Source organism: Triturus cristatus, chromosome 1_2 (genome assembly GCF_964204655.1).
Source record: "Triturus cristatus chromosome 1_2, aTriCri1.1, whole genome shotgun sequence".
Lineage (NCBI taxonomy): Eukaryota > Metazoa > Chordata > Amphibia > Caudata > Salamandridae > Triturus > Triturus cristatus.
This window is the reverse complement of record NC_140580.1, coordinates 757,935,459-757,950,216: the sequence shown is the minus strand read 5'-3', so window position 1 is coordinate 757,950,216 and position 14,758 is coordinate 757,935,459. Positions and strand designations below refer to the sequence as shown.

Below are 14,758 nucleotides of genomic sequence, written 5' to 3'. Positions count from 1 at the left end.
CCATGCTACTATACAGCATGGCTACAAGTCATTTCCAAAGTTGGCAATGCCCATGCTGTACAGCATTAACAAAAGTCAATGGCAGAGTCAATCTTCTCAAAAGTTAGACCTATTGGCTCTGCCAGTGCTTGTTAGGTCTCGTCACAACAACCCCTGTGATCTGAGCAAATCAGTGAATCTTCCCATGGGTGAAAAAGAAAAATCCTATTGCAAAAAGAAAGCAATTGCACCTATGTCAATGTGTTAGTGAAAATACATTTGGAAGCAGATAACATATGTTATCACAATAAAAACAGATACATCTTCTGTCACAATAAATATCCATTTCAAAGAAGAAAAGTGATTCTTTGAAGTGTGTGGCCTAGTAAAACATAGCTACAAATGGCAAGAGGTTCAACAGGGACGACAGGGAAGAAGAAAAAATAAAAGTAGGGCCTCAATTACAGAGCAATCTGTGGAAGAACAAAAATCAAGCTAAAGAAATCAGTACTTGGTCCATGCTACTGCCGAAAGAAGAGGAAGTGAAGCCAGCATGCGCTGACCAATTAGAAGGCAGCAAACAAGAGTGACAATGAAGGCAACAAAGGTTAAGCAATGGGCAGGCTGCAAGCCCCTTTCGTACACAATCTCTTGGAATCCATGGTGCATAAAGTACATTTGCTGTTTCAGGCAAGACCTAAAAATTATGTGAAATTGCATAATACAAGATTTTGTAAATGTTACGTAACACAAATTTTGCATGGGCTTTGTAAGGACCTGCTTTAATCCATCCGCTCTCTTGAGTGAAAACAATATAGTGACACTTTGAGCGCACTATCTGATAATGACCCAGAAGCACTACGTCACAAGTGACAATTTCTTACCTTTTCGGCGAGGCCTTCTTCTGGCTCCATTTATAGTACGCCACCCCGCCGATGACAAGAATGGCTAGAAGAATGAGGGACGCCAGCACCGCGACCACTGTCAGGGCTGCACTTCCTGCCAGAAGGGAGGCGAGGGAGAGAAAGAGGTGATAAATAGGCCAGCATGGACAACCAATACATCATGTGAGTAAATTGCATCTCTGAGTTCAGTGCATCACGCCCCTCTTACTCCTTCTAAAATCAGTGGTGGCTGCCTCTGTACGGGGATGGAGGGGCACGAGGGGGGTGGCATGATACAAAAATAAAAAAATAACTTCCTTCTTTGCTGCCACTGCATGTCTCTCCCACAGTCCTCGCAGAGCCCCGGAGGCACCTAGTCTCCTGGCCTTTACAGGGCAATCATGATCCTGCAGGAGCAGCGTTGTGATTGGTGTGAGCGGCTGAAACAGCCGCTCAGGCAGTAACTGGGAGGCTGGGCATGTTCTCGACTGGGGTGGAGGACATGGCAAGTGCACATTACTGTTTGGACGGCCCCAGAGGGCCGACCTAGCAGTCATGTGCCCTTAAGGAGGGGGTGTAAACCCATTCTGCTCCCTCTGACGTGGGGGAGCCCAGCCCCGCCCCGCCCGACCTGGCTGGAGTCAGAGTCCTGCTAAGAAAAATAAAGTGATAATAACTTTTTGGTATTATCATTTTATTTTTATTTTGCACTGCTCAACAAGCAATGGGGTGATGCTCCTCCACCTTAGCGGAGAAGCCACTATTGGATACAAATATGTGAGACCTGTGGATGCCAATATTTCTCTCACAGAAATTAAAGTCCTGTTGATTCACATGTCTGCGTCAACGGCCTGTCACCGGACTCATAGCACGTGCCGAGATTGCCTTGCTCATTTCTATGTAGCTGCCGTGTTGCCAACCCTTAGGCAGCGTTTTCGCACAATGTGCATGTTGTTCTACTCAGGAACATAAGCCACTACTAAATTAGTCAATTAAAGATGAAATTCTGCAGTAAATAGCGGATATACAGGTTTTACACCATGTTCTATTTATTTAGCTCCAAAACTGGGTCCTTGAAATTATTTACATCACTAAAAATGCAAATCACGAGTACATTTCCTCAGCCCTAGTCCTCTAGAAAGCATAGCCCATCCCGGAGGGTGCTGACCTCAACCCAATATTGCTCCCAGTCATCATAACATGGTCTTTCTTACTCCAGGTGTTGCCATCTTGGGTCGTCCTCAAAGTACGATAATGTTGTTGTTTACCAACTGGCCCCCTACAGAGTCCTATCAAATGTCGCTTAACAATCTCAAATTACTTGTAGACGAAAACTGATTGGTTAGTCCGACGTCATCCCTGTGGAAAACTTGGGGGTGGGGGGGAGTTTAGTTTTCTAGGTTCAACCAGTGCATACTAAAATTCGGGCATTTGGGACATTGCATTAGAAAAATTCTATTGGTTAAATAAAAGTACCAAGTGAAACCAATACCCACCTTCAGACACCAATAACCATTTCCAAGACACACCTAGAATCAACAGGACTTTTCTACGCAGCAAGATATTCCCCTCATTATGCAGGCTTCGGAAAGGCATAGCTGTTCGACGTATTCCAAGGTTTAGTAGCTTTAGTAAATCTGAGAATGTACCAAAATCCATGGGTGGATGCATGGGAATACCCATGCTCCATCCATGGAACCACTGCCTGACGCAAAATGACGCAAGACAGCACTATTGCTGCCTTGCAGTCCTTTGTATTTACTAAATCATGCACAGCCAAGAAGTGTGGCTTTTCATGGCTTAGTAAATGGCAAAAAGGATTTTGCGTCAGGATTGTGTCATAAAGGTGACGCAACTCCGACGCAAAACCTTAGTAAATCTGACCTCTTATGCCAGCAACAGGATCCAGTAGAACCATATGCAACTGGTTAACTGGAGATTCCAAAAGGGAAGACTACTGAATAATTTTTCCGGAGACAGCAGCATTGAAATGTAATTTATTTCACACTTAAGTACTGACGTATCTGTCCGCGCAAAAGTGGCGCATTGCTGGAGTTGTGCCGGAAGCGTGACCCAACTTCAGCAATGCTCCTTTCACGTGGGTTAAGCCCCATGTGAAAGGGCCTGCATCACCCTTACGCCTGCCATGAGGCAGGTGAAGGTTTTGATGCATTGGCGTCCTAGAAGTGGCGCAGCAAAATCTCAAAGATTTCACTGTGCCACTCCTACCACCCTTTCTTGCGGGTGGAACGCCCACCCTGCATACATTATACCTGACGCAGGTATAATGTAGCGCAGGGGTTTACGAAGTGACGCATGTCAATGTCTTAGTATGCCTTGATGCGTCACTTCGTAAATATGGCGCAACATGTGGCGTATTATTCACGCTGCCGCTGCGTCTCTAAAAGTGACGCAACGTCGGCTCAAAAGTGACTCAAGGCTTCATAAATAAGGCCCTTTGTGTCAAAGTTATTGTGGTCAAAGTTAAGACAGTCAATGTTGTGACACAAATCATATATACGCAGATGTGCAGAGTATAATATGCTTTGTATTACCATTTTTAAAGGGCCCACAACTCAAGGGATGTGAAGCATTAAGTCAGGAAACACCTTTCCATAAGCATCTGTATATATGGTTTATCGCATGGCAATTTTCATGTATATTTGTTTTAACAAAAATGTTTATAACCAAAACCAGAATACAGGGGGTTAAATTGGAACTGCAAGGTAAAAGCACATAGGAGATGCCTAGTGTCTATAAGGAGAGGTGCTTTCCTGTGTAGAACTATTGGAACAGGTAATCTGTGACGCAGTAAACAATGCTTTCTTCAAGTGAATTTCACACTATTGTAATAATAAATTGGAATTTGACTGTTGCACTGTAGGAATAAATATGTGAATGCATGTTTATTGCTGTCGCCACTGGGTAGTTATAGTTAGGTCAGCGTTTCCATAGAAAATGCAGCTAATAACTTTGCCCCGTTTGATGAATCTTACTGAAGCTGTAAAAAAACAGGTGCTACTTTTTGGCTATAGTGTGTATGTAAAGTTTTGACGTGATCCGTCATGCGGGGGCCAAGACAAAAGGGGGTTCTCAGAATGCAAAATCCCCATGTATTTTTCAAAGACTTCTTTAAGAAGCGCTACTGCAAAAACTGCTGAATGGAATTACACCCAATTTGGCATGAAGCTAGATCTTGGGCTGCTGATTGTGCTCTTTGTGATTTGGTGTAAATCCATTGAGTAGTTTTTGAGAAATATGGTTTAAATGTGACTGTGTATCTGGATGTTTGGGTCCGCAAGAGGCTTGCGAGAGTCTTGCGGGAGCGCCAGTTTAAAATTAGAGCACTCTGATTGGCCCAGGGAGCTTTTTACCCCTTGGGCTATCTCGCTCCCATGGGAATGAACTCCCACAGGAGTGAGCGCTCTGGTTGGCTGCCAGTAACATCAGAAAAATTTGGCTGGCAGCCATTACAGGATTCGGGGACTTAGTCCCCTGTCCGGAAGTAAAAAATAAAAAACTTGGGGGCATATTATCAAGGACGGCGTTAACAATTATCGCTGGTTTAGCGGCAGAAAACTGCCGCTAAACCGGCGATAATGAGCTTGATAATATGCTCTATGGAATTCCCATAGAAGCCCATGTTCTGGGGTGAACATGGGCTTCTATGGGAATTCTCCAGGGCATATTATCAAGCCCATTATCGCCGGTTTAGCGGCAGTTTTCTGCCGCTAAACCGGCGATAATGTTAACGCCGTCCTTGATAATATGCCCCATATGGAGGCAGGGTAGTGATACTGTGTTCCCCATAGCCCCGTGGTGGTGGTGGGGGCATTCAAAATACACAAAAATCAGCAATTATGCTACAATCCTTTGAGATACCTGCGGTATTGTGGACAATTTATTGGTGGCCCGAGGACGCATTGTTTAAGGGGATTGGGGCGCTTGACCCCCTCCCCAAGTCATTATAGACCCCGGGGAGGCTATCACCCTGGACTGCATTTCAAACAGGGAGGGGTGGGTGGCCCCCTACCATGGCCAAAATGTTGCTAAAAGGGTAGGGAGCCACGCGCCTCTCCTCGCAAGCCTCCAAAGGCACCGGGGACCCCAGCCCCTGGGGCCAATCTCTATAATTAAGGGGAGCGGGCCACAGGCCCCCCTCCCAGAGCCATAATAGGCCCCGGATAGCCCACCCAAGGGGCTAAAGTGTCCAAAAAAGGGGAGGGGTCTGTGTGGCCCCCTCTCCCTGAGTCTTCAAAGGCGATTAACTTTTTATATTGATGTATCCCGGGGAGCCCACCCCCTTGTGTTTGGTACCACCTGGTGGATGCATTTATGAATCTCCCACCAGAAGGGAGCAAACACAAAATTTGCTCCCAGCGGTCAGAAGCTTTAAAAATGCTCCCGCCAGCTGGGAGCGGACTTGAGATCTGTTTCTCTGCTCACACTGATGCGTTAATGTTGTCACTGATATATTCACCTAACTATTACATCACTTTAACCTTAAGTTATCTCAGCTAAAAAAACAAAATATGTGTGTGTGTGTGTGTGTGTATATATATATATATATGAGTACTTTATTGGTGTTAAGCATGAATCCAGGTACCTGTATCATTGTCGCTCATCTTCCAGGCGCAGTCCGGTGGCGCCCAGCCGGGGTCGCAGTGGCACTGACGCTTGTGATTACACACCTGAGAAGAGAAAGCAGAAAGGTGAAAGGCCAGGTACACACCTGGGAAGAGAAAGGTGAAAGGTCAAGAAGAAGACAGGATGGTATGGGGTAGTGGGAGTAAAGGCACCCTTATTGCCGAGTCAGGGTGGCCTGTGACTCATATCCAGCCCTATCTGCTTTATAAAGGCAAACCTGACGAGTCACTACAATTTCCCAGGCTCTAACCACCTGTCGTATATTACCCTGACATGTAAATGACCCTGCCTCAGACCCACCCGCTTTTCATAGTTGAACTTGTCATACATCTCACTCTTCATCTTAATCCCTACCAGCCTTTTAGGGGTGAAGGTGACAAGCGACTGACTCTTTACTAGCACGCCTGGCCTCTCAGAACCAGGGGTCTGGCCTTTGAGAGATCCTTCTCCAGCCCTACCGTCTTTCACAGGTGAGCCCCACACGTTATTGTTGTAATCTACAGCTTCCATTTATTTTGATGTCATCACAATAACTGTCATTGTTCCACTCCTTGCCACCTTGTTTCCCTGTTATCTCTATTAATAAGCCCTTCCTACGCACCCTAATTGCGCCTTGGTATGAACCATTTGCTACTTTAAAATGTTGCCAGTGTATAGTTATTACCTCAGTGAGGAGAGCTAGGAGACGAATAAAGACGTTTTTCAAAGTTCAGTCGTGTATCTCGCCCCTTTAGTTATCCTCCCAGCCATGCCTTTTAGCCAGACAAGTGCCTCACATCTCTTCCTGCCCCACAAACGCAATCCAGAAATGTGGCTTAAATCGTACCCCCCTCTTGCCACACTGAGTCGAACCGCACACGTGGCTGGCTCTATATTGCCATACCAGAATTCCAGATACGAGTGTAACGTGTCAATGAGTCTTCCCCGACACTTCGACCTTTGAGAGATGCGCTAGATATGTGACTGTCTCTGTCCCAACCCTGCCGCCATTCTGAGGCACGGGTATAATAAATGACTGACTAAAAGGAGGCCTGTGAGCCTTTTAGCGCTGAGAGGGTGCTCCATCTTGTGACCCTGCTCGTCCGTCTCTTTGTCAGGTAGGCGCCATTTCCAAAATTCTGCGACCTCGGTTAACCCTGTGCTCGAGCAACAACGGCTCATTCCACAATACCCCACGCGCCATATCTGGGAGTTTACATTACAGTGCGTTCCTGTGGCGGCGGCCGGCTCAGTCAGCATTCTTCGCCATTTGAGGCGCAGCTACCAGGGCGATCTCCCGCCAGCATCATAAACAGAGACCAAAGCCGCGTTTCTTTTTTAATAAAAAACGTTTACATGATTCACGTTTCATGCAGCTTTCTCTGGTGTACTCGGCTCTAAGGGAGATCTCTTTATGCATCTGGGCTTATTTTATGTAACAGACCGGTGAGGTATTGACAGTAGGGTGACCAACTGGCATGGGTGCAAATTTAGGACGGTGAGTGTAAAAATTCAGGACAACGGGTCAAAATTCAGGACAAAAATTCAGGACAGGAGGTCAAAATTCAGGACAAAACTTCGGGAGAGGTACGTTTTACGGACACATCAGAGGAGGTTGTGCAATAGTATATAAGTAAACACATCCATATCCAAACATATTCAACCATTTGCAAACCCATCCATCCTTTCACTCATCCATCCCTCCATCCACACTTTCACTCATCCATCCATCCACCCGTTCACCCTATCCATCCGTACACTCATCCATCCACTCTTCCACTCATCCATCCATTCACTCATCCATCCAGCCATTTACCCTTTCACCCATCCAGCCATCCTTTTACTTACTCATCCATCCACCAAGTCACTCATCCTTCCACCCATTCACTTTTTGAGTCATCTATCCATCCTCCCCCTTTCTCTCTCCATTGACCCTTTCACTTAGCCATCCTTCCTCCCATCCATCCACCCATCCATCTATTCATCCACTCATGAATCCATCCATTGACCCTATCACTCATCCATTCTTTCACTCATCCATCCATCCTTTCTCTCATCCATCCACCTTTTCACTCCTTCACACAAATCAAATAAAATCAATCAAGCTTTGTTCGGCTATTTATAAAAATAATCATAAAAGCACATTAAAATACAGTTAAAATAACATGTTAAAAGGAAATACATTAGCCAGAAAAACTAGATGAACAGCAGCATATGAGAAGTCAATTAATTATACTATACAGTTCAAGTTCTTACATGGGGATAGTCTTTCTGCAAAAGAAGACAGAATTTAAAAACGTCGAAACATAAAATTACTAGTTCTTCCCCGAGGGATTGCATAACCATAATTGCAGGACGACATTGTCGCCAACCAAGTGATTTGAGTACCGGAAGTATCCATCTTTTCCTCTGAACTAGATAAAAGTTACAAAAAAATAAAACATGCATGGTGGATGGTACTGACAACTCATCACATGGGCATGTAGTCAACTGTCTGGACCAATCATTTCTGACTGGGAAACTAAGTGACTTGTGAATGATATCAATCCTAAAACATGCAAGCAAGAATCTTTCATAGTCAGCGATAACAAGATTTAAATAGGGCTGCATCTTAACCCCTTCGCTGCGGCAGGAATTCCGCCGCGGCGCTGGGGGGGTTTGGGGGCAGCGCGGTGGCGCTGTGCTCGTGACGGAACCGCTCCATCACGAGCCACGGTTGAGGTGTGCTCATGACGGAGTGGTTCCGTCACGTCTCCGCCCACTGCGCTAATTGCCCGCACAGGCGGGGAATTAGCGCCGCGTGGGCGGAGCGGCGGCCAACAGCCGCAGCATGATGGAACCACTCCGTCATGAGCACAGCGCAACCGTGGCTCATGACGGAGTGGTTTCGTCATGAGCAGGGAAGGGGTTAAAGCCTAATTCCATGTGACTCCTTCACTCATCTATCCATCCTTTTGTCCGTCTACCCTCCCTTTCACTCACTCATCCATCCTTACATCCACCTTTTCACTCATCCATCCATCCATTCACCCTTTCACTTAGCAATTCATCAATTCATCCATCATTTCACTCATCCATCAACCCATTCACTCGCCCATCAGCCACCCTTTCTCTCATCCATCCATCCTTTCACTCATCCATCAGCCCATTTACCAATCCATCTACCCTTCCACCCATACATCCATTTACCTTTTCTCTCATCCAACCTTCCACTCACTCATCCATCCATCCATCATTTCTCTCATTATCTATCCATTCACCCTTTCATTCATCCATTCACCCTTTCACTAATAGATCCAGCCATACACCCATCCCTTCACTTACTCACTCGCTCACCTTTTCACATTAGTCATGAGCTGAGCCTTTGTCTGCAGAGTTGCAGACAGAAGAGGCCCATCAAGAATGTCACCCTTGCTGTAGTTCATAAAGCATGGGGTGGGGTGGGGGGTAGGGTTCACTATGTCCCTGCACATAGGCAATCTGAAAAAGTGGAAGTCATGAGTCATGCATGATGTACAGTACCAGGCCATGAGGTGACTGTGACATGGTGTTGTTTCCAGGGCTTTAAGCAGGATGAACAAAATGGGGAGGTCTCTCCAAAGGGGGTGTTTGATGTAATTAAGGGCGTGGCTTAAAACACCTAAGCCAAAAATGTGTGCTTAGCATGATGTGCTGCCGTACTGGTATTTTGCCTCTTCTGTCATTGTATCCAGATTTAAAACACAAGAAGTAATGTTACACCTACTACAAGCCAGAACTATTTGCTTTGTCAATGGTTGTTAGTTGCATAAAATAAAAATGCAGCAACCATGGCTTCGTTGAATATAATATTAAAAATGCCCTTTTCTAAAATGATGCGACTGAAAGAACTCTAGCCCCTTCTTTTTAACTTGTTTCACCACCTTCTTTGAATGAACTGGATTCTCACCTAGCAGCATTGGCGTTTTGCACATTTCTTCCATCTGACAGAATGCCCTGCCCTAGACCGAGGCTAGAAGAGGACATGCTGTAAGAGCCTAGACTGGCCCATTGCCATTCTGTATGTGGCAATCAGCAGCTTACAGAATGACAACGGGCAGGTGGGGCTTCTCTTGTGCTCACAGGAAGAGGGCGAGGAGCCCCATCAGGGAACTGAGGCTTCATGCAGGGGAACAGATCTGCTCCCCAATGCCCAAAATTACTGACAAAAGGCGTCCGTAAAAGGGATTGTTAAGGATAACGGACGTGAGATCCAAATTACGGACGGTCTTTGAAATTTACGGTTGGTCACCCTTATTGACAGGGCTACCCGGGCGGAAAATGAGCCTACGTGGCTGCAGCGAAGGGCGACATTAACAGAGATTTAAATAGTGCTGTATTGCCATTATTATGGCCTTGCAGCGCCTTCTAATTCAGGTACTCACCACAAAGTGCTCCACTTAACTCCTTTACGCCAACTCCCCCATGGAACCTGTACTCGAATTAGCCTACATGTCCCGTACACGAACAGACCCCTTGTTATCCCTCGGATCATTAAACCACTAGTCCTCTCTGCAGTCTAACCTGCCAGTCCATTCTCATTAACCACTGCCTCCTCTTTAAATTCTATCTAGACTACTTCAAATCAATGTCCACCATGGCCCGGCCCCCCTAAAATTACCCTACAGGTGGTGCACCTACCGTGCTCTTCCTCAACTCCACCCCCAGGACCTACTTAATGGAGGCCACACCGCGACCCCACTGAGCAGCCCCAGGCCCAAGTCTCCCATGCTGCTGCACCGCTCTTCTTCCTCCCCTTTTTTTCTGAGTGTTATCTCCTGCTTTTCCCTTGTTTTCTACTGCTTTCTACTTCCTTTCTGCTCATTTTTCTGAGTACTTTCTTCTGCTTTTGCCTTACTTTTTACTGCTTTCTCCTTCCTTTGCCCCCTTTATTGAGTGCTTTCTCCTGCCTTTGCCTCATTTTTTACTGCTTTCATCTTCCTCTCCTACATTAAACTGAGTGTTTCCTCCTGCTTCTGTCTTGTTTTTCATTGCTTTCTCCAGCTCCTTGAGACCCCCATGGGTGATTTGCTGCGATTTATAAATCCTGATTAATTGACTGCCATCTCATCTCTGCCTGCGACAACCATGTCAATTCCAAGTTCAGACATGTCAACCGCCCACACTCCTCGGCACGCCACACTTGGGCCTCACCACCTTGGGCAATAATGGCATGACACTGGAGCTGTGTGCATCCACGCTGGCCAATGACCAGATGTGTTTCTTGGTGCCCTGCAAACGCCTCACCCATGCCCATGGTAGTCGGCATTTCATAGGGCCCAATCCTTGATCCTTTCCTATTTCCCAGAAATGCCAGCTCCCTCAGTGACATCATATCCGCCTTTGGTTCTCCTATCATCTGCACGTCAACAAAGAGCAGGAATCCTCTTTTCCGTTTCTACACACCTGTCTTCAAACAAAAGCCTCTGATTGTCTCACAGTCAAACCCTTGGCCACTGTGTGCTCAAATACTGTAAACCATACATAATATGTAATATGTTCATGCTTCTTCTGGTACTACACCACTACTCGTCTCTAGGTTCAACTACTAAATATTAAAGGTTCTGTCCATCACGCGTTTTCCTGCTAAGTAGCTTATGTAGACTCCAGGGATGAGTAAACCGGTTACTACAAATGGTTATTGGCGAGAATCCCGTAGTGCTTTTACTTTAAGACTGCAAGGCGCAGGTAAAGTTGTCGTAAGGTTTTCACATGACTTACTTTCCTTACTTCTAGACTTACACTAAAATGAACCAGGCAGTTCAGTGTTAAATTTGTAAACATAATAAGTGCCAGGGTTCTTGTCAGGAGTGCACCAAGTTCGCAACACCCATTGTCCCGGCCAGCGCTGCAAATGACAGTACCAACATAACTTCTAACCATCACGCTACTATAAGTGTGACAATTCAGACTACTCTAAGACACCCAAAGCTATAAGAATGGCTTGGGCGGCATCTATTAGACATTTTATTTTTTATTCAGTTATTAAACAACTGTTGTGCTCAACCCACAATTAGACAAACAGCGCCACCATGTGGAGGACTGTCATAAGTGCCATTATTGATAATTAAGTGCCAGCGCCGAGCACCGGAAACCACCGGCTCAAATAAACCAGACATGACCACTTTTGAAAGTGTGGGAAATGCACCCTCGCGGCCCATTTATACAGGGGCGAATGTAGGGAAATTAGATATATAATTGAAAATATTTTTCATAAGGGAAAAATACAATTTCAAAAGGTATTATATGAATTTCACGATTTACCCAACCGTATCCATACAGAGAATCTGTCCGTAGTGATACAATAGACAGGCGTATTTACGTGTGTAAGTGAAGTTACCCAGCACAACCTACCTACCATGTAAGGGAATGGGGTACAAGCAACAAAAACTCAAAGAGGGACGAGGTTGTATGGCAAGAAATTTACCGGAATTGTGAATTCTTTGTCTTGCACATACCTTGAGATTTGTGAATAGTTTATATGGTCATAATTCTTTGCAGTGTGTAGTTGTACGCCACCCATCCTCATGGACTAGGCCCTTAAGGTTCAATGGCTCAACCCAGGTGTGTACTTACCCCACGATTGTTGCATTTCGCTGAGCAGTTCATGGCGCCATACACGGAGAGGCTCTGGCACCGACCCTCGTAGCACACCTGTAGAGAGAAGGGATGGAGTTTAGGGCATGGCAGGCACTGAGAGGGTTGTGAACCTCTAGATGCTGAGTGTGCCCAGGCGGTCACGTGACCCCCCGTTACCCCTCGGTGACTAAAGCACGTTACCATGTCCTTATTGCACTTGGTTCCGGTGGGCACCAGCCCAGGGTCATCAGAACCCGCAGTTTCGCCATCGGGCAGCTCGGCCACCTTACACTCTGTCCCGCTTCCCAGCCTGATCCAGTATTTCTGGCGAGTGGTAGGAAGGTCTTCTCCATTCATACAGTGGAGCTGGCCACACATAACATCTCTGCATGAAAGAGAAAGCAGGCCTTTTAAAATGGAGCTCCACAGACATCATTGGGACGTAGCCTATGTCTTGCATGTCAGCTGTGACCTCAGCAAAGAATTGTGGGTCAGATACTACTCTTGGAGAGTATACCCACCAATTTGATATTTCCAACATGCACCACCTAAATATATACACACCATCTAATGGGACATTGGCTCTCCCTAGCCTCCTCCCAACCCATAGCCACCCCAGGGGCACCCTGGCAGGTTGTTTCCCAATGTGAAAACAGCCTTCCCCATTAATTAAAAAAAAGGCTTGTTACTGAGTGAGGCTCTCTTTGTAATCTGCACTGGCAGTTTAGTGTAACTGTGCCAACCAGATACATCTATGTACCCCCCAATCTCTCAGCGGGTCAGAGAGGCTCCTCTGGGCATTGTACCATTTTGCTAGCTACTGTCACCCCATGTATTCTTTCTGTGGGGTTCAGATGAGCTCGAGTTAACTTTACATGTAGCTTCTTTTATCAAGTTATCATTTGGCATTGATCTTCATCAATTTCATATTGTTTTCTTTATTGTAATATACATATGGAGTGAGTTTGCACAAGCCCTCTTAGAGACAGACAAAGTTCGTAGGAAGAAGGAATGAGTGGTCACACTATTGGTATGTATGTGGTGGCATGTCCAGTTGGCAAAGCGCTGTGAGTGCCATGCAGGGCTTGGTCAGGTGCAGCCAGACCTAGCCAGTGCTTGACATTTGACTGACCCTACCCCATCCTGCCTGGCACCAGTCTGACATGTGAACCACTCTGTCATTACTAGCCCACTGAAGACACAAGCCTGGCACAAGTATCCCTCTACCCTTTTGGCCATGCCCTTCTCATCCACTAATGTACCACACTATCTGTAAAGGAAAAAGGACTGGCGCTTCGGCAATTTGCGGTAAGGCAGTAGTCTGGGGGTGACACCTAATGGTGGTGCTGCATTACTGCAAAAGGCCAGATAAACGGTAATTTTTCAGTGCATGGGAAGTGCTTTAGGATGCAAAAATCTATTTTCTATGATACTCCTCACACTATTCCTAAAAAGCACTGACTGGATTTCTTCAAATATTTACCTCCGACTACAAGCCCTGTAGCCATTCTCAGTCTTTCCACAGTTAAAGCCACGGGAGCCCTGGACATTACTTTGGAAGCAGGAATCCGAAGCCACCTGGGCACCTGCCGAACGAAAAATAATTTTACCCAGTAGCTGGAATTGGCTGGTAGCCGACTTTGTTGCATGATGTGGGCTTAACAGTACCTGTGCCCCAAAGGCTCTGGCAGCGCTGTGTAAGGGATGGGCACGCTCCATTGTAGCAGTGGCCGGTGCCAGCCCGGCAGGGCGTGCCATTCTCCTGGAAGGAGTCATCGGGGCACTCTGCAGATCTCCCGTTGCAGTATTCTGGAAGGTCACAGTCACCACGACTGCGACGGCAGATATCTCCCACTGCTCGAATCTGCAGGCAAAAGCAGAAACTCCTTGAAACTCCTATGCTCCGGAGATACGCAGGCACACAACTACCACATGCAAGGGCTCGTAAGGATAAAGACCACATCTGCTTCCGAGCAAAGGAAATTAAGGGCCTGATCTAGATCTAGGCGGACAGGTTACTCCGTCACAATGGTGATCCCGACATAATGGGACTTATATATCGGCGGACAGCTTATCCGTCACCGCTGTGATGAAGTAGCCCATCCACCGAGATCTAAACCAGGACCTAAATCGTCTGCTTTATGTTATTAACATTTCAATAGAATAGAATCTGGCATCAGTCTAGTTTCACAACCGCCCACAGTTGATTTTCCGAACGATTTATAAGACTTACATCTTAGACCTGCATCTGATTCGGCTTGTGAAGATGGGCTTCCAGCAGTGTGACTAGGTATGTTTTTGTATGAGGTGAATGTTTCAATTTTAATTAGTTGTGGGTGAATATTTAGATGATTAATGGGTGAGGCAGGATAGCTGTATCAAACCACTTGTGAATCTTCTAGGGTCAATTGCCTGGCAGAAGTATGACAACTGGTGGTAGTCAGCATTGTTGGGTTGCTGTGTACATTCTTTCTTGTACGGGGCGTCCTCACATTGCTACTGCATGTGCAGCACCACTTTAGAATCTAGGGAAAGCTTTTACTGCAGAGTTTTACCCAATGGCATCTTAAGAATTTTAGGGGCTCAGGACCAAATGTATTTTGGAGGTCCATGTTCAGCTTTGAACAGCTTTGAATTTATGATCTAATGTCAGCTTTTCATGCCCTCTTTTG

At 46.1% G+C, this 14,758-nt stretch overlaps 1 protein-coding gene across 2 annotated transcripts in view; it reads right to left on the bottom strand.

Annotated features, from left to right (window-relative positions):
• Window positions 1–14,758, bottom strand: part of ADAM8 (ADAM metallopeptidase domain 8) — a 162,564-nt gene that overhangs the window by 56,838 nt on the left and 90,968 nt on the right. For both annotated transcript variants that reach the window (XM_085608712.1, XM_085608711.1), the window contains exons 14-19: window positions 13,755–13,950; window positions 13,570–13,672; window positions 12,288–12,471; window positions 12,084–12,161; window positions 5,470–5,554; window positions 864–978 (exon numbers count right to left, since the gene is read on the bottom strand). In XM_085608712.1, coding sequence (XP_085464838.1) covers window positions 864–978; window positions 5,470–5,554; window positions 12,084–12,161; window positions 12,288–12,471; window positions 13,570–13,672; window positions 13,755–13,950 — 761 coding nt within the window. The remainder of the gene's footprint in view (window positions 1–863; window positions 979–5,469; window positions 5,555–12,083; window positions 12,162–12,287; window positions 12,472–13,569; window positions 13,673–13,754; window positions 13,951–14,758) is intronic.